The 25106-nt window shown below is 45.4% G+C and overlaps 1 protein-coding gene across 1 annotated transcript in view; it reads right to left on the reverse strand.

Annotated features, from left to right (window-relative positions):
* Positions 1 to 25106, reverse strand: part of Clstn2 (calsyntenin 2) — a 710452-nt gene that overhangs the window by 6886 nt on the left and 678460 nt on the right. The window contains exons 10-15 of the mRNA XM_004624971.2: positions 18384 to 18550; positions 8430 to 8578; positions 6395 to 6612; positions 2010 to 2180; positions 1228 to 1373; positions 1006 to 1129 (exon numbers count right to left, since the gene is read on the reverse strand). Coding sequence (XP_004625028.1) covers positions 1006 to 1129; positions 1228 to 1373; positions 2010 to 2180; positions 6395 to 6612; positions 8430 to 8578; positions 18384 to 18550 — 975 coding nt within the window. The remainder of the gene's footprint in view (positions 1 to 1005; positions 1130 to 1227; positions 1374 to 2009; positions 2181 to 6394; positions 6613 to 8429; positions 8579 to 18383; positions 18551 to 25106) is intronic.

Raw genomic sequence — 25106 nt, forward strand, 5'->3', positions numbered from 1 at the left:
CTTTCAGTTCCTCCAGGAAAATTCCCAGTAGGAGGATAGCAGGCTTGAATGGGATTTCCAGTCCTAGTTTTCTAAGGGAACTCCTTCTTTTGAGGACATGAATAAAACATCCAAGTGAATGATAAAATTTGCCTTCCCAGTGGGAGCACTCAAGTTCAGCACTTCAGCCTGTTTCATCCTCTATATAATAGGTTTAAGAATTCTTGTCCTACAGGTTATTGTGGGGAGTAAATGAAATACTTTATCTGAGTTTCTACATAGGCATGGAGTGGGTGTTCCATATATGCACGTTCTCTTTTATCTCTGGCTTCTTCTACCAAACTATAAGAGAGATCCCACTCAAAGCCCAACATTGTAAAGTGTAGGAGGAACAGGCACAAGGGCCATGATTTGATGACATAACATATGACTGGGGCTGAGGAGATAGCTCAGGGGTCTAAGTGTCTACCCGGCAAGCACAAGGACCCAGGTTCAATCCATAGTACTGCATACCATGCTAGCTTGTGGGCCACTGAAAGTAGTCATGGTGGTTTGTGCCTGTAATCCCAGCACTAGGGAGGCTGAGGCAGGAGGATTACTATGAGTCTGAGCTCCTTAGTGAGGCTCTGTACCAAATAAGTAAATAAGTAATTAAAAATACATATAATGTATGCCCAATGGGAAGTACAAGCTGAGGATGTGGTGGTATGGTGCACATGTGTGTATGTAAGAAGTGTGTGGAAATCTTCCTCCAGGACATGACTGGGTGCTGGCCCTGAAAGAACTGTCCTAACAAGCTGACCCTTTGCACCAATCTCGGTTATTTTCATGTATGTATTTCTTGCTTACTCAACTAACTCCCTGATGGAGCTATGAGTTCCTTAGGAGGCAGGACCTATGTCTTCTCCCCTGGAGAATTCCCTCTAACCACCTATGGCTGCCAGAATGCAGCTATCTGTTTAGTGGATAATCCTGAGCCACAGTGCCCACTGTGGATTCTGAGGCCTTTCCTCTCAGCTGCCCCACCTGAAGTGCGCTGGATGCTTCTCCGGGACTCTGGGTGATGGACAGACTGGAGGAAGGGAGGCTGCACGATGAGGTGGTTCACATGCTCCTGGTCTGGGACTCGGACTTCATGCAGCACACTGACCTGGAAAAAGCAAGGGGAGGTGCCAGGTCGGCCAACACAGAGTGTGGGAATGAACAGGCGAACCAGGGCTTCCATCACAGTGGGCAGGACTCACATACCTCCAAATTGAACTCATTGCTGGTGTAGCGCCCATTGAGTTCGGAACACTTGATTTGGAACCGCCGAGCCTCCAGGGAACCTGGGTGCCAGTTGCGATAGCGGATGTGATGCAGCACCTGCTCATAGCGGCTCATGGAGCCCACACCTGTGCCAAGAGATCACACTGTCATCAGCAGGCAGCACAGGAAGACAAGGGGAAGGAGGTCGGGGAGCCAGGCTAGGGTGGCTGGGCCTTGGGAGCTTTGTGGAGTAACAGTTCAAGCTGTTTATGGATAGAAGCAGAAGTTGCCATTCTAAGGATCCAGTTAAATGGATCCACAAGATTTCCATACAGACTGGGTGGTCTCCGACTGGAATATTTGTCTTCATACTGCCAAAAGGGGGGCCTGCCCATTAGCTCAGTCATTTAAGTGAGTGCTTCAACAAAGCAATCAGGCACAGGATGCTGTGGTTTGAGTCCCATATCCTCAAGCCTTGCCAGACGAGTCCTGAAGGCATCCTGAGCCAGTCAAAAAATCCTTCAATCTGCCAAATATTGTACAATGTTTTCTGAGATTTGACATTAGAACAGAAATTTCTACACATTTTCCCAAGAGTGGGGATGTAGAACAGGTCCAACAAGGCTGGAGGAATTCCCCAAAGTCTAGAAACCCTTGTCCTGAGATCAAGGGTCTCTTCTGACCTCTAGGAGTTTGTGTTGCACTCCTACAGGTGTCATCATTCTCAAAGCTCCCTGGACAAGACCACTCTATGAGAAGACTGCTTGGTGGAGGGACCTTACCATAGATGGAGTAGCCTGCGGTAGAGTTCGTGGCATCCAAATGTTGTTGGTGGAGTTCATTGTGGTTGAGTTCTAAGCACTCCTGTCTTGGGTCCAAGTCCCCTCCAAGCACCAAAATGTCACAAAAATCCAAGTTGTGAAGCATTTCTTCCAAGGCTGCTGACCTTGGGGCTGTGGGAAGGCAGGTGCATGGGAAACCCAGGTGTGAAGAGCAGCTCAGAAAACAGCCCTTGCTCATCACTGCTGTCCTCTGTAACTGCACCTCAGTCAGGGCCAAGTTAAGAGAAGAGGATGTGACACCCCAAATACCATGTGCACCGCTCAGATGACAGGCAGTGCTGCAGCTGGGGAACATGAATTAGTGGGAAGAGCATTAACACCACAGTCAAAAGGCATGCACTTAACTGAGTGTGGTGGGGCATGCCTATATTCCCAGGTCTGTGACAGGCTGAGGCCCACCCTGGGGCAACTTAGTGAATTCATGATACTATCTCAAAAATAGAAAAAAAAAAAAAAAAAAAAAAAAAAAAAAAAAAAAAGGTCTGAGGATATAGCTCCATGCAAAGGTCCTGGGTTTAATCCTCAGTGCCTCCAGAAAAGAAAAGAAAGTAAAAGAAAAAAGAAGAGACAAGGCAAGAAAAGAAAAGAGAAAAGAAAAGCAGGATGTGAATTTGAACACAGTCCTGTTTCTAAGAAGCTAAAAAGACCCACTCAGTTTCCTGGAGAGAGCAAACATCTTGGGAGTATTGAAAACGCTGCCCACTCTGGCTGAGTGCACCACCAGCAGCAGCTCTCACTTGGTGGAGAGCCCAGCGGCACTTTCCCATGCACTCCCAGCTTCTTCCGTGTCGTCACTACATGCATCTGTGTCCCTCATCACGCTCTGAAGCTGTCAAGGCCAGAAGCACCTCAGCAAATCAGTGCCTGGCATAGGCGCTGCCATGCAGTGGTTATCACTGTATATTGCTCACCTGCATCTAGATCATCCATTAATAATCGATTAAGTCAATATGATATAACCAATAACTAATTAGCATTTGATAAATTAATTAGTTAGTATGTTCCCAGGGAAGTGTATCAGTGTAATGTTCTTTGCCTGATTTATGACTTCAAATTTCTCTAAGGAATGTTTGAACATTAGAGAGTTACACAGAGTCGAGGAATACCAAATTAAGGTCTCAAGGTGAAGGCCATTGGTATTTATGTGCTGTGTTCTATGTGCCAGATAACATGTAAATGCAGTCCACCGGAAAGATGTTAAAGAGGGTAGTATAATTAGCTTCACCTCACCAATAGGAAAATGGGAGCTCAGAGGAAGGTGAAGTGCCCAAGGCTGCACAGAAAGTGAGAGGAGGGGGCTGGGGAGATGGCTTAGTAGATTAAGCACTTCCCTGGCAAGTGCAAGGGCCTGAGTTCAATCCCCAGTTCAAAAAAAAAAAAAAAAAAGTGAGAGGAGAAGCCCAGAAGAAAACCACATTTTCTGAAATCAGACACTGGAAAGTTGTGATCTCCTGGCCTGTGATCTTTCAGTGTTCTTGGTCATGGACCTTTTTAATGAAAGATGTGGGAACTGAGATTATTTACATAAGTATATTTGCTTATTTATAAAGTGGAATGAATAGTGTGTGTTGTAAAACATGGAAAAAGAAATTTAAAAAGATTCATTAAAAGTGTATTATCTTGGGCTAATAGCTCAGCGGATAAAAGTGTCTGCAAGCAGGCACAGGGCCGGGGGCTCAATCTCTAGGCCTGTGGTGCCAGCCCCGCCCTGGGCCACGCTGAGGCAGCAGTTGAGACTGGGCATGATGGCACGTGCCTGTAATGCCAGCTCTTGGAAGGCTGTAAACAGGCGGATCACTGTCCAACACTAGTAATGAGACCCTGCACACCCTGTAGACTCTTCCCTAAAATACAAAAAATAAAGAGTGAATTAGCTTAAATAATTTTTTATTTTGTTTAGTGTTTTTCAGTGATACCAAAACATTTTTGCTCTCACTAGAGATTATATAAATCAGTTCTGTATGTGTAATTTTTAACTTTTTTTCTAACCACAGTTATTTCAAGTACCATTAGCAAGATCTGAAAACACAATAATATACATTAAACATGAAGTCTACTGTTAACAATAGCATAGTTTCCGATGGGTTTCCTACAGTGCTTGGGGCTTTGGTAGCTTCTTGTCAGGTGGTGTTACATCACCTTGGTCCCTACCCTCTGATGTGACTGATAGAGCTAGCAGTAGGTGGGGGCATGTCCCGGCTGCCTTTTCTTCATTCTCTTCTGCTTGCACTGTGGCATTCTTTGCCATTTTCAGGTTTCTTGATTGCACTGTGTTGAAGTAGGTGCTGGGATCAGGAACCCAGAAACCAATCACCCATGGCTGAGCCTTCAGGGAGCTCCTGGTCTGCTTTCATAGACAGGGACTCATCACAAAGGGCTAAAAAATGTGTGCTGGAAGGAAGGGTCAGCACCTGCAGCATGTCAAGCCAGAGGTCAGTCCAACCTGGGAGGCAGGTGAGGGCAGGCAGAGCATTTTGGAGGGAGCATCTAAGACAGAGAAGTTATTCTTTTTTTTTGCGGAACCGGGGATTGAACTCAGGCCCTTGAGCTTGCCAGGGAAGCTCTTATTCTACTGAGCCATCTCCCCAGCCCCAAGACAGAGAAGTTTGTCCTAATAAAAGGAGATGGAGAAAAAAGAAAACAGGACCTCCAAGTCAGAGAGGAGAAAAGTATGGACTAACACGGAGGCATGGGGGCAGGGAGAGGGAGAGGGAGAGAGAGAGAGAGAGAGAGAGAGAGAGAGAGAGAGACAGACAGACTGTCTGTCTTTGCAACTGAGGTAACTAACATAAGGAGTCTCTATGTGAGAAGAAAATGGTGGTACAGCCAGTCACTGAGGTCCACTAGCAAATGCCATTAGCCTGCTTCTTTAAGATACCCATTATAATAATCATCCCAAAAATGATAAGAGAGAAAATTTTAAAATACTAATAATAGCTCCCAGACACTTGCCCATGAGCTTTGCATACATCTCTCATAAACAGAAGGTGAAATATGGACCCAGATAATTGCTTTTTCTCTGCACTGCCCATATGCTGGTGTCAGATGAAACAATTCTGGATGCTCCTGGGCTGCAACCACGGAGGTCAGCAGGCCTTCCTTTCCATCTGATTGTAGCCACAAATGAGAACAGGAGAAGCAGGAAGATCACACAGTGTAATGTACCTTGGCATATAACTAGGAAACCACCTTGCCCAGACAGGTGGAGAAACACTGTCAATTTTCATGAGCTCAGGAGGGCTGCCTCTCAAGCACCCTATTGACTAGGGACCAGTGTGGTTTGAGGCAGTGGGTAATTAGGATTATTATAGAAGCAGATCTTTAGGGAGTTAGGCCTACTGCATCAGCCCATCATTAGCAGTGGCTGTTGGAGGGGATGGAGGAGACTTTCAATGTTGTCTTAGAAGAGGCAGCAAAGAGCAGCGTTCAAATGGCTGTTTCCCCCTCTTTTCTTTCTCCCTCTTCTTTCTGTCCTGTTCCCCCGGCATCTCCTATGGCTTTCAGTGTAATTGTTTCTCCCTGGCAGATAATTTAAATTACTCTTTCCCTAAGCAATCCTTCCAATAAGGAAACTGTTAGATGGCACAACTTGAAAATTTCCTGAGAGCTTACAGTCATATTACTGAGTGCTAACTTTTGCTGCGCCTACCTCAAGCAGTAACTGTATTTTTTCTTTGTGTACCTTCTAGCTTTTCTTTTGATGATCAAAATAATGCATGCTCAATAGAGAACATTTTTACAGTTGTGGAAGAGGGGAGAGAAACAGAAACAGATTGGCTTTGCCTGTGCTTCTCAGAGCAGATCTCTGTTGCATTAGGAATCTTTCCTTCTTGGCATTTTTCTTCTTACATGAGCTCATGTTGTATGTGGATACTGTGTAATTATGGATCTCACTTTTCTTTCACTTTCCCAAAAATGCCCTCTCTTTGCCCTCCTATCACTTCGTTTGTTTTTTATGCATTTGGTACAAGGTCTCATTACACAGCTAGGACTCCTAGTGATCTTCCTGTTTTCAGCCTCCCCAGTGATGGGATTACAGGTGTGCACCCCCATGCCTGGACTAGATTGCTGGCTCAATGCACCTGGGGGCCAGACCAGCCGGGGTGCTTGGGATTGAACTTCGGTCCCTGCACTTGCCTAAGCAGGTGCTTAGTCTGCTGAGCTATCTCACCAGCTCCTGTTATTCATTTGTATTATCTCTGGCCTTGTTGCTTTTGCTGTTATATATCACCCATTCACAGTGAACAATGCTATCATCGAGTGCAATTTGTGTTGCTATACGCAGTTAAGGCACACCTTTCCCACAACCCTGCATGCACCTGTACCTGTGGTTTTCATGTCCGCTGTAGCCTCAGGTTTGGCAAAGGTGCTCACAATTTTGATGTCTGGGAAAAGGATCACTCCTCTGGCACTTTCAAACTGGGCAGCAGGTCTCCAGAAGCGATCTGTGCCCTGCAGAGTAATCTGGGGCTCCATGGCCTGAAGGACCATCACGTAGGCATCCACACTGGGGATACTGATACACACATCTTCCCCAAAGCACCTGGGAAGACAGCTTCAGTCACCACACTGGCTGGAAAGAAACCATCGGCAACCTAGCCATGGGCAGGGCATTGCCCCTTCCAGGCCTGGAGAAAGCATTCTGACTGCTACCAGTATCTGAGAATGTCAACAAAGCTTCAGATTTAAAGCTACATTATCATTGAAACCACTAGTGATCCAGGGATTTAAAAGATTGGCTCCTGGGAGGGATGGAAATTTTGTATGCCAGCAACAAGTAACATTAAAGCTTTCATTATCCTTTAACAAAGCAATCAATGACAACATTAATTAGATAGCAACCACTTGTTATGTGCATCAGTATTTGGTAAGCAAATTGTTGTCTAACTGGCTGGTTCCAGCTATCTTACTAAATGAGACCCGAGGGCTAAACTCTCCTGCCACAGTGCATACGCTGTGTCTCTTAGGGAGGATCACATGAAGATGACTCCTGCAGGGGAAGGGGCTCAATTCCATTGCAGTTAGCATCTGTAGGCAGCAGTGCTGTGACAAGGACAAAGCCAGAGAAGTTAGACATCAAACATCCGTAGCCTGACTCTGCCACTCCCGAGCTAGCCGACTGTGGTCAGGGGCTGCTCAATCGCTGTCTCTCTCTCTCTCTCTCTCTCTCTCTCTCTCTCTCTCTCTCTCTCTCTCTCAGGAAAATAATAAAGACCCCACAATAGGAAGGATTAAGTGTCCACATTGTGGTATGAGCTCAGTAGAATTAGTTGATCTAACTCTGTCATCGGAACTCAGTGGGCTTCCATATCTCTAATACCTTGCACTGCTGCTGAGGCCAGCATTTGGGGTGGGAAACTCTGAGACACACAGGCACTGTGGGGAGGCTGACTGGACCCCTCTGAGGCAGCTGTCATCTCACATGCCTTGGGCAGGTAAGAGGGAGGGCAGTCTGGGCAGATCTTAGGCTGAGCCTCCCTCACCTCTTTTGTGGAGTGGGCAAGATTTAGGAGCTGTGATTCAGTACTGCTTTCAGTCCTGTTTCCTCAGCTACACCCACTCGGTCAGCTTCTTCCTCTTAAAACTTAAAGAAGCCTGGTCTTAGAGACTGACACTCACCAGCCTGTCACCCTTCTTTGCTCTTACATGGAACTGACTCTGAGGTACCTGCTCCTTACTCTTAGGCTTTTGCAAGTGGGAACACCCCTTCCAATGTCCTGTAGAATGTGACTGTCCTTGTGGGTTCCTCTCCCAGACTCAGCCAAATCACAGTCAACAAGTCCATCTTTCCCAGACAGTTCTTCTCTTTCAGGTCTTTTTTGTTCTAGGTACCTGGAGACTCCACCTCCAAGGGTCTCTCTGGGGTCCCTGTCCTAGCAGTCCTCCCAGGGAAGTGTTGTGGCCAGAAAGCAACATCCTAGGCCAGAAAGTGTGTTCTATCAGACTTCAATAGCAATCTTCTCTTCTTAGCTCAGCTCTGATCCCTGGGTGCAAGACCATGTCTTTCCTTTCTCCAGCTTACCTATAGTATTAAGGACCTCAGTGAAGCTGGGCTGGATAGTTTAATTCCATTTACTAAACCTTTATCAAGCACCTACCCTCTTGTACCATGTGGTGTGTGCTTAATCAGACTTGAGTCAAGGCCAGAATTTAAAGAAGCTGTAGAATTCTCAGAATAAAACAGAGAAAGGTAGATTTAAGTTGCCCAAACATCATATTTTCCTGAAGAAAGCCAAAGGAGAACACACATCTCCTTGGGATGACAGGGAAGTCCAGGGCGATTCAGATCCTGTTGCACAAGGCGGAACTCCCAACTTCTGTTGCCTTGGGTGTGCCCTGGATGGAGTGGGGTCTACTCACTGGACTTTGGAGGACACTCTGAGACGCCGCACGCCTGCTGTTGGGAACTGCCTGGAGTTGATGTAGGAGACCTTCTGCAGGGCGCGGTTGATGTTTGCAATGTCTTCTCCTTCCATCACCAGGATGGACTGTGAGGGGTTGAAGTGATACTGGAAGACAAGAGTGGGCATCAGAGGAGAGAGCAGTGGGTGACAGACGACAGTGCCCGGAAGCTCTGCAGCTCTATGGAAAGGCCACCAAGTCCACCACTGGCATATCTAGCGCATCACAAGTGGAGGAGGATTTCTAACCTCTCAGACAATTGCTGCTGCTCTGTAGGGGCCCTGTGGAGGGCCACTTCCCTGTGAGTTTTCCCCAGGGACTGTAATCTCCTGGTAACATTGGCCTGGGTCACAGAATGGAATTCTGAAAGCCAGTCACAGTGCTCTTGATGAGCAGGCCTTAGTAAAGGGTGGTTCAGGCTCTGTGTGACCCAGGTGGTCTCTGAACCAGTCACCTGTGGCCCGTGGATGGCCCACTCCCTGGGCTGCCATCCTCAGTGCGTGGGTGCCGGCTGCAGTGGCCATCCTGGCCTCTGGCCTTGAACTGCTCCTAATTCACCCTACATGCTACTTCTTGACCTGTAATGTGTGTTCTTAGCTTTCAACTTCAAAGCTCATTTTTTCAGTTACTGTCTGTCCTCCTTTTCCAGACCTCACCTATCACATGGGCTTTACTTTTGCTTCTGCTTATCCATGTGTTCTTCATCTACCCACTGCATCCTGATCCTCCAGTATCCCACTCTTGGTGGGGGGCTGTGTGGTTCTGATGCTCCTCACTGAGGGCCTTCAAGCTATTTAGATCTTGGCTCCTTCCTGCATCTCCCTTGCAGTCAGCCGTCTTTGACTGAACTTGAACAACTGTGAGTTACTGATTCTGACACAATTCTGGGCAATAATTACTTAGAATTATCAATAAAGTGGCATGAACATATCTGTGGCTTCAGACTCTATATAATGCTCATGTTATAGGTAAGGGGGTAGATATGTTTTCTTTTCTTTTTAAAAATTTATTTATTTATTTATTTGGTATGGTGTCTCACTACACAGCTTGGATCATGGTGAGACTACTATACCAGCCTCCCCAGTGCTGGAATTACAGGCATGCAACACCACGACTGGTTTTAGGGAAGCATGGTTCCTGAGCACACACAGTATGTGGTAGTAGGGATCGAACTCGGGTCTTTGCTCTTGCCAGGCAGGCGCTTAGACCGTCAACCTATCTCCTCAGCCCAGATATGTTCTCATGTAGGTACTTGACCATGATTTCTTTTTTGCTTTAATATTTTTTAAAATATTAAAAACCAAGTAAAAGATGCCTCTGACTCCTATTACCCAGCTGTCCAGTTTCCATGGTCCAATCCCATAAGGAATCCCTCAAAATTATGTTATTATTTTTTTTACAGCAAACTGCATTATTGTGCACAATTGATGGCTTCTTCTCCCAGGAGGAGGTTTATTGTCCTATTGTCTACAGGCTTGCCCATGGGTCTTGGGCCATCTTTTCCTGTGGGATATATGTAAGATAATCTAGCCTCTTTCCCCTCCACTTCATTGATCTGCAGCCTACTTAGGCAGAAGCTACAACCTCCCTGACTGGGTTAAGCCATGAAGGCTGAGCCATTGATTTTTTGGAGTCATTACCGCAATAGCATAACCTATCTGGAGGAAGTCAATCCTTCACAGTCGTGGTTCTTACTTCTCCAAGGCTATGCAGTGTCTTTAAAAGACTGTGTGCTTGGAGGGAATGTCACATCCCCACTCACGTACAAACCACAGAGTGCGACTTTCAACAGACCACATCCTCTTTCTTGGCTTTATTTAAAATAATGGAGAAGTTAATATTAACCTATACACAGTTTAAATGACATAATACAGTGGAGTATCCCTTCTCTGGAATGCTTGGGAGCAGAAGTGGTTCAGATTTAGGATGTTTTGGATTTTAGATAATTTACATATTTATACATAATGAGATACCTTGAGGGTGGGACTCAAGTTTAAACATGAAATTCCCTTATGTTTCATACGGACCTTATATAGAATTTTCCACTGTGATATCATACTGGGGCTCCAAAAGTCATAAAGGTTTGGGTTCTGGAGTCTTTTGTACATCAGAACTCCAGGTTAAATATGCCCAATTTGTGTAATATTTGTAGGTGTGAGACAGGATTTGCTTATAGTTCTTTTTTAAAATTTTGGACGTAGGTTTAATTATGTGAGATGAGAAGATGACAATAGGCACTAAAAGAGTGGAAACAAGGCTTACAAACTTAGCTGAGAACTTTTAGACTAGTTTAGGTTTAGATATTCAACAGATTGGACTATTTTTATTTTATTTTATTTTATTTTTATTTTTCAACAAATAATACACTGCATATATTCTTCTTAGTGGTTAGTTGCTGTACAAGATGCGGACTTGTGATCCTATTTACAAACACCATTAGAACAAATCATTCTATTCATTAACAGAATGTAACTATATATCTATCCCAACCACTTTGAATACACAGATACAAAATGGACATTCATCTGTATACCCCATTTTTTCTAAATTCCGTTATTGAATATTATAGGTGTGTAAACTCAGCAAAATATTCTAAAAGAGTCCAGTAGCCCATAATAGCATTGGGTCTTCTGTTTAACTGGCAATGTCAGAAATTATTGACCTGAGTCCCCCACAGCTCAACTTAACAGCATGGCTTTATTTCTTATAATTTCGTCTTCATACTTTTCTGCTGGATGGTTAAGACCAAGGTAAAGCAGGACCTATGCAACAAGAGTTGTAGCTTTTTGGTCTGAGAAGGTCAGTGAAATGCCCTCAGGATTTGTCCTGAGATCCTGTACCTCAGATTGTAGAACCTTTATCAGTGCAGCCATGTGGATGAGTTACGGCCAATGCTTGGCCAATGTGCTCTCTGTGAAAGCCTGAGAGAGTATCTTCTCCCCATGTGACTCTCCTTAGGCCCACTCTATGTCATCGATCACTTTCCTCTTTGGCCCCATAATCTTCTTGATCAGAAAATTTGGGACACTACCGAGGTACATGACGTTACAGTACAAGTTCTCATATGTCCTGAGTCTTAATTGACCTTAGAAGGCTAGGGCCAAAATGTTGGCTTTCCTTGTAGCCCCCCTTTTTCTCTAATTTTGGTCTGCAAACTTAGGTTGTTAACCATCCAGAAGAAAAGCTTATTGTTATTATCAAACGATTTGGGCTATCAATCTTAACCTCACTATCTCACTGCATTTCAAACATCTTAGGCATAATATGGAACAGGTATTTTTCATCAAGTATTGATATGTTGAACTTTAAGTCCCTACATAATATGATAAAAAAACATTTAAAAATTAGATTATATTTTAAAAAATAGGATAAAGAATTCTATGCTTCCCATGTTTGCACATAAGTCCAAAAATCTCACCATACACAACCTTGAAGCAGGACAGTCCCACAATATTCCTTTTCCTGTCTCTTGCTTTCCTTCACCACCCCCTTCTTCTTGAACATCCATCTACCCAAGAGACATCTTAGCAGTAAATGGCATGTCATGACAAGCCGCCCATATTCAGAATACCACAATGACAGGCACTCCCATCATGAAACAACTGTTACAAATTACCATCTGCAGTGCAGTAGCTTAGTTCCCAGGTATCAGTATATATAGTTAGTCAGGGTGAGAATCTTTCCAGTTAACTCCTAAAGAATCTTCTGAATATTCTCAGGATCATTGCCTTGCTCATCTTTTACATATAACTGCATGGCTTAACATTGCCATGTTTCCTAGCTCATCTCCTTTCCCTCTCTTGATTAGTTAGTGGACTATTTTTTAAGCACTGAAAATAAGACGTTTTACCACAAGACAGTTCCAAGGACTGTCCAAAATTTTTTTAAAAGTATGCTTTAAATTGATGTTTGTGTGTGTGCAGAATGGGGCCTTCTGCAGAACTATGTCCCTGGCCCATGCATGTACATGTTGGAGACTAACCCCAGGGTATTTACTATATTCCTAACCTTCTTTTTAGGGGTGTGGGTAGGGGCCAGGGTCTTGCTAAGTTGTCTAGGCTCTCTGTGTCAGCTCCTAGACTGCTGGGATTACATACTGGCGAGTGCCACTAAATCCAACTTTTAACTTCTCCATGTTGCATTTTCTTTGGTAAATCTATTCAAAATGTTGTATTTCATTTTAGGACTTAATTCATGTCTTAGAGGGCCCTAAATTGGTGGCTGGCACATGTTACTCTGAGCCCTAGTGCACTGATGGTGAACCTCTTGGCACTGTCAATGATACAGGCAGCCTATTGTGGCACAGGTGCCACAGGTTCGCCACCACCACCATATTCCCTTTAAGATGTCTAAGTATCTTTTCATTAAGTTGCCATTCTCAAAGATTTGCTGGAGAGGAACCAGAATATGGCCCAGTGGTGGAGTGCATGCGAGGGCCCAGCTCTGATCCTTTTGTGCTGAAAAAAATGTGAAAAGAGAAAAAAATAAAGAGAATAAACATTATGAATTAAACATCTATACATTCTTCCTCACTTCTGGTGTAGTGTAGCAATTTCTCCTGTAACCCATAGATAGTGAACCTGAAGAACAGACATACTTGAGAAGTACTTGCGAGAATATCAGTGCACGTGCATCTCAATCCCTTGGTGCTGTGTCAAACAGTGTTCTCCAGAATTATTTTGTGCATGAGAATCTTAAAGAAGGATTAAAGGAAGAAAAAGCAGACTTGGTGAAGCAGGTGCAGGAGAAGGAAGATGTCCTTTGGAGGCTAAAAGTAGTCAAAATGTGCAGATCAAAGAATGACCTGTCACAGTTACAGCTGTTGATGCAGAAGTGGAGAGGCTGTACACAGCTGCTGCTTTATGAGTTCCAGTCAGCTATGTCTGCAGGGAACAAGAAACCAAGCCTTGCTGAACTGATAGACTACTGTGGGTTAGACGCTAGATTGCCACACTTTGGTTATAATTCTGCGCACTGCAATTGTTTGAGCTGAGCCTTTGCTTGTGGGATGGTCCCGTCTTCCCTGGGATCCAGTTTCCACTCAAAGCCCTGGTAGGGTTTTTCTGAGTCATATGCATCCTTCTCTTTTGCTACATTTGGAACACTCAGGCACAGGTGTGCCTGTCAGCCTCTGGGGCTACAGATGCTTCTGCCACTTAAGATGTTCAGCTTTGGAGCTGTCACATGTTAGTGAGCCATAATTAATTCTGAGGTGTTTTGCAAGTCACCTGCTTCAGATTTGAGAAGAGTCAATGTCATTCTTCTAAAAACACCACTTACGTTCCAAAATGGTTTTCTGCCTTCTTCCCTTCTCTTCCTTCTTCTGCAACATCCCCCCTCCACTGGCCCCATCTCAGGGTGCTGATGCTGTCTGTGTACTGCCTGCAGCAGCCTGAGACCCTCAAAGGCAGGTCGACTGCCTTTCCCCAGCATGGCTGCAGGGTCTAGCACATGAGAATCACAGAAAAGATGATGAGCCTTAAGAACAGGCTGGCAATGTCAGAAATTGTTGACCTGAGTCCTCTACAGCTCAATACAATACTATTATGGACTACTGGACTCTTTTAGAATATTTTGTTGAGTTAACACACCTAAAATATTCTTATAACGGAACTAAACAAAAAAGGGGCTACAGATGAACATCCATTATGTATCTGTGTATTCAAAATGGTTAGGATAGATATATAGCTACATGCTATTCTCTTAATGAATAGAGGGATTTGTTCTAATGGTGTTTGTAAATAGGATATCATGTCTGCATCTTGTACAGCAATTAACCACTAGGAAGAATGTATGCAATGTGTTAATTATTGAAACTGTCCTACCAATTTGGTTTGAAACTGTCTCATTGCTATTTGTTTCTCAATAAAATTATGGGGGGGGGGAGAACAAGCTAATCTCGGAGTCTGCAAGAGTGCACAGGAAAACCATAGATTCCGAGGGGGCGCTGATAGTATCACATGATTACCAGCAGAGGGCGCACTCCTATTGCAGCCACTTGGTGAAAGCAAAGGTTAAGCAAGGTCTTAGATTCCCTGTTTATACCCTGGTCTGGCTACGAAAGCGTACCCTCCAGCTGGTGATCACAGGGTGCAAAGGTGGGCACTGGCATACCCTCGTCATATTTCTTACAGGATCAATAAGTCCCTCCAACCAAGGTCAGTTCACCTATTTTTCCAACTGCTATATCCCCATGTGGTGTTTGAATCTGTGGTTGTAGAGAAGATGCGTCTGTACAGGCAGACGCAGGGCAGGCGATGGTAGCTTGCTAAGTGGCTGGAGAAAACAGTAAGGGTGATGGCCTTCACCCGTGTGAAGCTGTGCTGGGTGAAGGTAGGCCACAGAGGTGCTCCATAGGTGTCCCTGCTGTCTCCAGACACCTTGTTGCTGGCTGGGTGCTTAATGAAGTTCTTGCCCAAATCCTTGGATGCCTATTCCTAGCGTATAGGCTGACCACAGCTCTTTAGAAAGCTCGGCATTGCCTTGAGCACCTGCCACATTCCAGCACCTTTGGCCTAGGAAAGGGCCTGTGATTTGTTTTATTTTCTGTATTTTAGGGAAGTGTCTACAGGGTGTTCAGAGTCTCACTACTAGAGTGGACTCGTAGTGATTCTCCTGTTTACAGCCTCCCAAGTGCTGGGATTACAGGCATGTGCCACCATGCTCAGTCTCAATTGCTGTCTCAGCACCCCTTGGGGGTGGGGCCGGTGCGGCAGGCCTGGGGGATCGAACCCCAGTCCCTGAGCCTGCTTGCAGGCACTTTAATCCACTGAGCTATTTGGCCAGCCCTTGGTTCAGTTTTTACATCACATAAGAAAAAGAGTAAGTGTACTATATGCATGAGGGATTGAAGCTTAAGGGATTAAAATATCCCAGAAGAGTCTTGTTCTAGAAGTCTTTCTGCTTGCTGCTCTTCCACATGGAGAAGATGACAATGGCAGGGATTGTGTGTGAAAATCAGAACAGTATTCTCGAGGAGTGTGGCTATTTTACAGTGTCCTACATGGATATAAGACAGCAGCCGATGCAGCCATTTAAAGCCTCCAGACATCCTGGAAAGTATTTAGCAATAGGCATGATCTAGAGGACAAAAAGCGATACCAGGAAGCTGTTTCAGGCCTATGAGCAGATGCAAGTAATTCCTTAATTGCGGGAGGCTGTCGCTGCCTTAGCCAGAGACCAGGGACGAGGCCAGTAATCTAGCAAATGAAATGGTAGACATCACTCAGCATATGAAGGGTAAAAGCGTGTTGGAAAGAATGTGGTTTCTAATTGTTTCAAGAGTATCTTCTAATCTGAGTTGCTAGGGTGGGGCGAAGAGGACGAATTTATCTTGGGCAAGTCCCTGAGCCCCGATCCCCTTATTTTTGAAACGAGGTCATAATATTTAATTTGTTTTGAGAAGCAGGGATAATGAACATAAAATAGCCCCAAGTGGGTGCTCTGTAAATTGTGTGTCTTATTAACTTCTCACACAGTGCTCCAGTTCTCACTAGCCATGCCCGAGGGACAGAAGAGGACCAGTCGCAGTGACTTGGCAGCAAATAGGTGGCATCTGAAAGCCAGATTCACCTTCCCCGCCACCCATCTCCTTTTTTTAGAGGCCATGACTATTCTGCAGAAGTTGCTGCACATCTTAATTTGTAATTTTAAAGATGCACAGCTTTTCAGGCCAGCGTCTTTGGTTTGTTGCTCTGCGGTGCCTGGAGCTCTGCAGCTGTGGCCCTGTGGCTTGTGCAGAGTCGAGCAGATGCATCGGAGGCAAGGAGCAAACCCAGGATCTGTCAAAGAGGTGTGGAGGATGAGCTGTGCATCTGTGGGTGGACAAAGCTCTAGGAAGACAACACCCATGGTAGGCCAAGACCATCCTTTCCAATGTGAGCTGTCTTGTGAGCTTCCTCCAATGACAGGCGATTAGCTGCGGAGTGTGTGCACACATGCGTCTGAGTCACGTTGAGGAATGATTTGCAGAGTCCTATCGCCTTGCCGTGTCTTCCCTACTCTTTCCATCTTCCCCTTTGGTCCAGCATCCCAGGTGGACACTGCAGACCCCACATCACCAAGAGCACCTCCCTTGCTTCGCCCTCAATGACTCTCAGCTACTGACACAAACATAAACACTGAAACATGCTCAGGAGGCCCCATGATATGCCTCCTGCTACCTCAGGTCCCACTCACTAAGCCTCCCTCCTGTCATTTGGGCACCTATAATGCCGAGCTTGTGGAAGTCCCAGGGCACACGTGATGTGCCTCAGCCCTCCTGCTATTGCTCATGCTCTTGGATCTGCCTGGAATGCATTCTCTCCTTTGCACTTCCTGGCCTTTTCCCAGGTGGGTGCCAACCTTATCTCACATGTTCTGCTCAAGCCTCACGTCCTCCAGGAAGCCTTCCCAGACTGCCGTTCACCTGCATCTGGAGCTCTGGAATGGGATGGAGCCTCAAGTTCTGGCTCTGCCTACCTCTACCTTAGCATCTTAGGGGCATTTCTCCTTTAGTCTTCAATTCCTCATGTGTAGAGCTGGAATTTTGTCAAGGGGATATTCTGGGGAGCAGTGTGCATAGGAGATGCAGACAGTGCTTGGCACTTGGGAGACCCTCAGTGAGTGTCAGTGCTTGTCATCACCGTAGCAGTCATCAAGATTGATCACAAATGTCTACTTGGACCACTGAGTTTGCTGGAGACAGTGGACTTGTAATACTCATTTTCATATTCTCGAAGTCGGCCCAGAAGTAAATATCTTAGCATCCATGCAGAAGCGACTACAATGCAATGAACAGCATGAGTGCTCAGAACAGCACTAACCCTTCTAAAGCTACCCAGCATCAGAGCCTGCAAGCAGAAGGCCCTCCCTGCAGGGGATTTCTGTTGGAGAGCATGCCCTGTCCAGGAGAAGCAGGGCCAGGGCAGGACCGCAAGGTACAGCTGCACTGCAGCATGGGGAGCAGATGGGGAGTGGGCTGGGAAACGTGGCTGTAGTCACACTCCCTCAGGGAATGGCTAAGCAGGGTGACCTTCTCAGCTCTGTGGGGGAGTTCTGGCTCTGCTGCCAGGAGGCAGAGGACAGAGAGTGAGTCACTCAGGTTTCAGAGAGGAGCTGCGGAATTGCTTTCCCACCATGGAGACCACGATGATTGAGTGCGGTCTCCGATGATGTTGACCCTGCTGTACATCAGGACCCCAGGGACTCAGTACCAGCAAGAGCATCTTGCACTCAGGTAAGGCCAGAAAGGACCTTGCCTCTCAGGGAGACCTTGGTGAGGCCACAGGCTGGTCACACCTTTTCCTGGCCTGCTCAGAAGGAGCTTTCTCAGAATACAGTTTGGATTCTCCTGGAGCACTTGGATATTCTAATTTCACACAGAAAATGAAAATTGTGAATCTGTTCATGTTCCCTCTGACTGCCAGAGTTTGCTTAGAGCCTAAGTGGTGCCTCACTGTGACTGTGTAAGGCCCCTTGACCTCCACACCTGCCTCTACATCTCCCTTACCTCAGTCCTTTCTTTCCTTTTTAGTTTATACTTTACAGAGTCCTAACTCTTTATTTGTTTTTCATGTTTTGGTAATGTATTCTTGCATGCTGCACACAGTTCCTTCAGGCAAATAAACAAAGCAACAAACCAACCCACAAACAAATGAAGTACAACTTCCTCCAGGCAGACATGCAGTATGTGCCATATGTTGCATCGTGGGCTGGCTGGACACAAGGACCCGACCTAGGAGTTTCAGGAGATGTTGGCGCAAGCCCACCCTGGAAGTCAGGGTCACTCTTCCTTCCACGGCAGCACCTTTGCTCTGGTGCAGTTTTGGTGCAGTGCCACAGAAATGAGTATTTCCTAGTGTGTTTGGGTGCTGGGTAGCCTCAGTCTCATAAATCAATGTCTTATCGGGGTTACACCAGCTCTTTTCTTACCTTTATTCCCTGCCCCAGGCTTTCCAAGGAATTGATATCCAGCCCCTCTTTGCAGGCCTGCAAGCAGGAAATCACCTTCTGGCTTTCCATTTTGCCGGGACGGATAGTAAGACTGGCCAGGCTGCCGTGGAAGAATTGAGCAAATCGTGGTTTGGCAACTTCGCCACCTGAAAGAAAAAGCAGCACTGTCACCTACCCTGAAGATATCAGGTAGGAATTATGCCAAGGTGCCAGCTGGCCATAGAACCAGGATTGCACTGCATGTCCCACAAACCTGAAGGAGCATGTGTGTGCTCGGGGAAGCACTGAGCTCTGTGGGCCCTGTGGGAGCTCTAGTCACAGTTACCCAATACAAGCATTCCAAGTATCATGTTGCAAACCTTTCCTGGAAGCTATCCCTTTCCTTCTTCTTCCTGGTTTCCAGGTTAGACCTTCCCTGAGGTCTGATAGCAGGTTGCTCCTCCAGGCAGTCTTCTTCACTGGCTTCGCTGTTCACCTCTAGGCTGTTTACCTAGACAAAACTTGCCTGGCTCTTTCATGAATGTTTGTCTAGAAAGGAAGCAGACCACGGAAGCAATAGGGGCCCGGGCTGTCTTGCAGCTTGGCCATTTCTCCATGTCTGCATCCTGTTTCCCTAGGCCAGGGATGCCAAGTCTTTCAGAGTCTGAGTGCCCAAACTGTAAACCAAAACACATACATTTATCACAAAATGCCAAAATTGCAATTAAACCTGAAAGTGGAGGTTTTAGCTCAGAAAGGAAGACTGGTACATTTGGCTCACGTGCTAACAGAGAGGGCTCCGGATGCCCAGTGTGGCACCCATGCCACAGGTTCGCCATCACTGCCTTATGCTGTCTCAGCTTAGCAGCCCCTGTGGCTTCCCTAGCACTCTGTGGTCTACTAGCAGAGTGTGCTGCACAGAGACACCCCTGTGAGTGGCTTCTTCGGCTCTCTAGAGAAAAAGCAGGTTTCCAACAAGCAATGCCATGGACACCTCGCTGGTCTTCAGTGAGTCTTACTGTGCCAACGAAATTTAGCCCCCAGCTTGTGGAGGGCAGGCTTTCCTTTGGGTGCACATCTTAGCACTGCAGGTAGTGAACTCTTCTCATAATGCTTTCTTATACTGGGAATCGAACATAGGACCTTGCACTTGCCAGGCGTGCATTTGTGTCATGGAGCCTTACATCCTTTACAGTTCTCTTTACTTCAATCCCCTGGTGGATTTAGTACTGCTTTATGCCTCCCTGTTGAAATGAATCTGGGTTCTTTCCCCTGACTGGGTCCAGGCTGATATGCCACATACCTTCCTTTTCCTTGTTCCTCCTCACAATGAGACCCCTTCATTGTCTCCCCATGGCTCAGATAAGCACACTTGAATTTTCTCCAGGCCCCTTAAGCTCCCTGTGCCCTGTTATTCCCTGAAGCTCTACCCAGGTCTGTCTGCTGTGTCCTCTCTGACCCTAAATTTCCTTCCCACCACACACTGTCCTGAGTCATGGAGCACTGATGTCTGATTTTAACATATAACATTGTGGACAAACACTTCGCATGCGCGTGCTTTGTGTCAACAGCCTAAAGTTGAGGTTTCAAACTTAGCTATGTTTTTTAAAAGCATCCCTTTAAAGATCCTCAGATGCCTGGTGCTTGGTTCCACCCTTGGGGATTCTGACTTAATTGTATAGGAAATGTTAAAAGCTTCTCAGGTGACTCAAATGTGAAGCCAAGGTCAATAACCACTGAGCTTTCAGTTCCTTGAGAAAACTCATGTTCCCTTCACACGTTGTTATAATTTATTAGTTTGAGTCGCTCTTGCTCTCTCTCCTGGCTACAAGGATTGCTCATGCATTATTCATTTTCATGAAGACAATACTGAGCCAGTATTAGGGGCTGAGGGCTGCACCCGGTGCTTTATAAACATGAACTTGTTTATTTTTTCCAACAACACTTGGGCTCTTCTATCCTCCTGGCACCTTGACTCTGCCTGGTAGACTGCGCTTGCTGAACTGAAAGAGATGGTCAAGTGAATGCTAACAGATGAGAGGGCCTTGTGGCTCCCTCATCAACGTCAGTCGCTCTCTTTCTGTTGTGCTAAGGCAGCCTAGAATGCCAGGGAAGGGACTCTGTCTCCAAGGATGGGATATATTTAACTTAAGCTAACCAGTATATGTTCTTTCCCTGTTGCCCCAAGGACTGATTCAGGGGTGATACTGATTGAATTCAGTATCAAGAGGGAACCAAATGGCACGTGGCATTCGATAAGCCATAGTGACTGGCCCATAGTAATGGGATCAAGTGTGGGGCAGTGTTGTGAGAAATGCTGACTGCGAAAACGCCCAAACAACTGCCCGCATTTCTGGCCAGAAAGTCTGCAGCCAACTCTTGCAGTCTTTCCCTGGACAGCATTAAGGTGGAAGGCCAAGAGCCACTACAGCCCTCTTGCCGTAGCCCATGAAAAACAGCAGCAGTGCACAAAGGAGAGCAGAAGCAGGTTGTCATGTAGGGTTGAGCAGAAGCAATGCACGGCCCCACTGTGGTGCTGCAGGACGCCTTCAGCCGTGGCAGCCATTCATCCATCTTCATGGTAAGACATTTTGCTGCTGCTTGATACCCACAAATTCTTTATTTTGTAATTGAATGACATTTCTTTTGAAGTGCTCAGTTCACAGGGAATTTTAAATAGATTTGGCTTTGAGGAATGGTCTGAGATGGTCCATCACAACAGGGAAGCCAATTTAAGGTTTTCTAATCTAGGACCTCAAAGCCCTCATGAATAGAGCAGTCCTCCAAGCCATTAGCATGTCCTTGCCCTAGCAGATCTGCAGATATAGAGCATGAGCCTGGGCATGGATAGGTGCTCCTCTCTGGGTTCTCAGAAGGCCTCTCTCCTGCTTTGTCCTTATCTTGGAGCAGCAGATCCATCAGCTATCATTTATTGGGCATGAAATACCTACCCCATACCACGTGAAGTACTAAACATATATCATTTCATTGAAGTAAAGTCCCAACGAGGTAGGTACTTCTGTATTCATGGATGTGCAAATTTAAGTTTAAAAGGGGAGGTGAGTGGCCAGAGGACACATTACAGAAACCTGTAAAGTGTATGTTCCTGTTCTTCACGCACATCCATCCGTGCGCAGTACCAAGTAGGCACCCCAGCAGTGCTCGCCAGCCGGCCGAGCCCCACATGAGGCTCCAATCTGTCTTCCTCCACCTCTCACTCAGCACTCCACGCTCAAGGGCCGAGCTCCGCTACTCTTGTGGATGTGTTGACATTTTCCCACTTATTATTTTCTCTCAGCAAAACACATTCATACTTTGTATTTTTGATTCAAAATGTGATGCCCTCTATTTATTAGTGACAAAGCTCCAGGAAATCAATTCAATTAGCATCTTGCAATGGGAGAGCAGCATAGAATATGAAATATATGTGCACCAAGGAGTGGCTGGCATGCTGGAGTCTAGAAAATAATAGATAACATTAAAGTATCTCTTTCTGTTTCATAACTAGGGTATCCACATAGGCTACATGGGCTCCTGTGTTAACCTTTAAAATAAGAATAGTTATGAATCCCTTTAAGAAAGCAAATAAATTTGCATTTCTTCCATAGAGAACCTTCTTTAATTGTTTGCAAACATGATGTTGGATTCCTTAGGCTAGAGCAACATCCATTTTTAAAGCATTTTCTGTATGTCAAGTATTCTGTTAGATCCAGTTAATTATAAAATGTGGAACATTCTTTGGAAGCTTATATTGAATTGAGAGAATGAAGTAGAGATGCTGGTGAGGAAAAATAAAAATACAAGAAGAAATTACTGGTATAATAAATATTCTTAAGGCGTGAATGATTAATTTTCAAGTAAATGATATAGATAATATGCATAATAGGCTACAGTGGGAAAATAGCTCTCACTTGTTAGGGCTTTGCAGTGTGGCAGCTTTCTTCATAAGCTATTTTATTTATTCCTTAAGTGGTAGGATGCAAAATCTGGAGATCTTAGGCTTTGTTCTTTGTTTTTTTCTGTATTTCTCTTAGCTCTCTTCTGTTTAAACAAACCCCTGGTCTGCTAGAGGGAGGGGCACAGAGAATTTCAAGCTGTGTTTTTCGGCCGTGGCTAGCAGAAGACCAAACCCTTAGCAGCACAGTGGAGACCAAGGAACTGGCCCACGTTGGGGCGGAAAGTGCTTCGCAGGCAGCTGCGTGTGCTGCTGGCCTGGCACACAGAGACCACACGTGGACCAACGGACAGAGCATCAGTATTAGTAGTATTAGTGTCCTAAAGAAGGCAACACCAAGACAGCTGAGAGCTTGGGAGGATAATTAAAGTTCAAAGGCCTAAAAAAGATATTTTCTCAGTGGGACGTCTGTGTGGGAACGTGCTCCGGCTGGGGCTCTTCAATGTGTTAACGCTGTAGAACGCCCCCTGCCGGCAGGCAGCTCTATAAGTAAAGGAGGAAATTCCAGATAGAGGAGGTTAAATTTTCCCTATTCAGAGGGAATGAGGGCTTAAAATGAAACAACGATGGGTGTGGAAAAGGTCTTTTTGTCTTTGTGAATTAAGATTCTTGTCTGCCATATTTAGAACTTCTTTTATGGATTAAAAAATGTTATATTTTGATAACATCCCCAAGGCCAACGTGCCAGAAACAAATGAAGCAAGATGCAAACTTGTGTCTTGCCTATTCCCAAAGCCTTTCTCTGCTTATCACATGAGCTACGTCCGGGGAGGTCAACAAGAAGTTTTCAAAGAGGGGCAGATTGGGATTGATGAGATGCTGGGGAGAATACCTGACCACACTGGACTCTAGGGACTCCAAATGTTTCCAGCAATGACCCCAATGATTTGTGTCAAGTTGCTGGAAAACACAGTTGTCTCAAAACAAACAAGCAAACAAAAACAAACAAACAAACCCCAACCCCCCCAAAAAAAACCCCAAAAAACAACAACAAGAAAAAAAAAACAGTGCAGTTGGCCCTCTCTATCCACAGATTTCATGCTCCTAGATTCAACAAACCACAGATTGAAGTTTTGAATATATTTTTTTTCTTTTTCTCAACCTTTGTTTCTCTTGTCATTCTCTAACCAATACACTATAAAGACTATCCCTAGACTTTATGTTAGATTCATGTTATGGTTTGTGTATAGGTGTCCCACCCAAAGCTTCATGCAGTCTTGGGGCAGCTTCTGGAGTTTGTGATTGATTATTCTGGGTGTGGATGCTGCACCTGCCCTGGGGTAGGTAATTTGCATTATAATGTAGGGTGGGAAGAGAAGCTATGGGCTTGAGCTGCTGCTACCCCTTCTTTTGCACGCTTGCTCTTTGCTGCCACCCTGAAAGGTTGCTCTCTGCCGTGTGCCGCTGTGCTGTGGACCCAGCTGAGTATGGACTGAAACCTCCAGTAACTGTGAGCTAAATACTTTTCCTTCCTTCATTTTGAGTGTCAGGTATTTGTCCCAGCAATGAGAGAAGAGTAACTGAGACAATACAATAAGTGGAACAGTATATGGGAGGATATGTATAGGTTTGTACATATAGTATAATATTTTATACAAGAAATTTGAGCTTCTCTGAAGTTTGGAATCTTCACAGAATCTGACCAAATGCCCTGGAAGTAGGGAAGGGCAACTGTATTTTGTAAACATGATTTGCAAGCCTAGGCCAGAGCTTATATTGGGAATAAAGAGGTACATACTCATCCCTCATCTTCCCAGCTTCCTTTCATCTGAGAGATGGGGCCTCGACACTATAACTGCAGCTTTTAAATGAGTAAAAATTTACTTTCCTGTAAGCATAATTTGAGGTAAATGATCTATGGAATGTGAATGCATGAAGTCCCCTCCCTGTACAAGGTGTGATCAGGACACTGCTGATATTTTCTACTGGCATCCTCAGTGCTATTTAGTCTAAGAAACACACAGGAAAGACTGGGTCCATGTTCTGTCTTGCCTGCATTGGGCGCTGCTCTGCCAAGGCTGCTGGGGGGGGGGATAGTCCTCAATGAACACAATTTCACGGATGGTTGGGTGTCAATTTTGAGCAATGCAAATGGCAAGACTCTCTGAAATCTCACTTTCTCTTACTTCTTCACTTCATTGATGGAGACACCTATGGAACACAAAGCCTAAGTGAAGTGTGTAATAGACCCCCGTAAACTGTGGCTTTAAAAACTCCGTCCATACAACCCTGGACACGTAGCTGTAGATTGTAGATGACTTGCAGAGAAAAATGACCTGTCATCATGGCTGGCCCTGACACATTCTCAGGGGGGTTTCTCAGCCTTTTCCTTTTTATGCGCCACATCTCCTGCTTTCCCAGCAAACATTTTTTTTATGATATTATAGTGAACAAAACATATGAGTTTGGGATGACCCAAGACATCAACACTCTGGAGTTGGGGACCTAAATTCATGGAGTTGTAAGGTCCCTCTTATATCATCACAGCATTGTTTACATTGTTCCAGTAGAGGAACTGAGAGTCTGAGAGAGATGAAACAGTCTTCAAAGACACAGGGCAGATGAACAACAGCTGTGAAGCTGTAAAATGTTCCTCTCCTGACTCCCTGGTCAGCGTCCTCATTCCAATCTATGATGTCTGATTCACCTCTAATTATTTTTAACCCTCGGCTTGTCTTTGCCTAGTTTGTGGAGAAATGCTGAGAAAGTTTGGGGCAACAATTTGACCTCAGATTCCAGAATCCTCTAGCTTTCCTTCCTTGCCCATC

This window comes from Octodon degus, unplaced genomic scaffold (genome assembly GCF_000260255.1).
Source record: "Octodon degus isolate 3935 unplaced genomic scaffold, OctDeg1.0 scaffold00008, whole genome shotgun sequence".
NCBI classification, from domain to species: Eukaryota; Metazoa; Chordata; class Mammalia; order Rodentia; family Octodontidae; genus Octodon; species Octodon degus.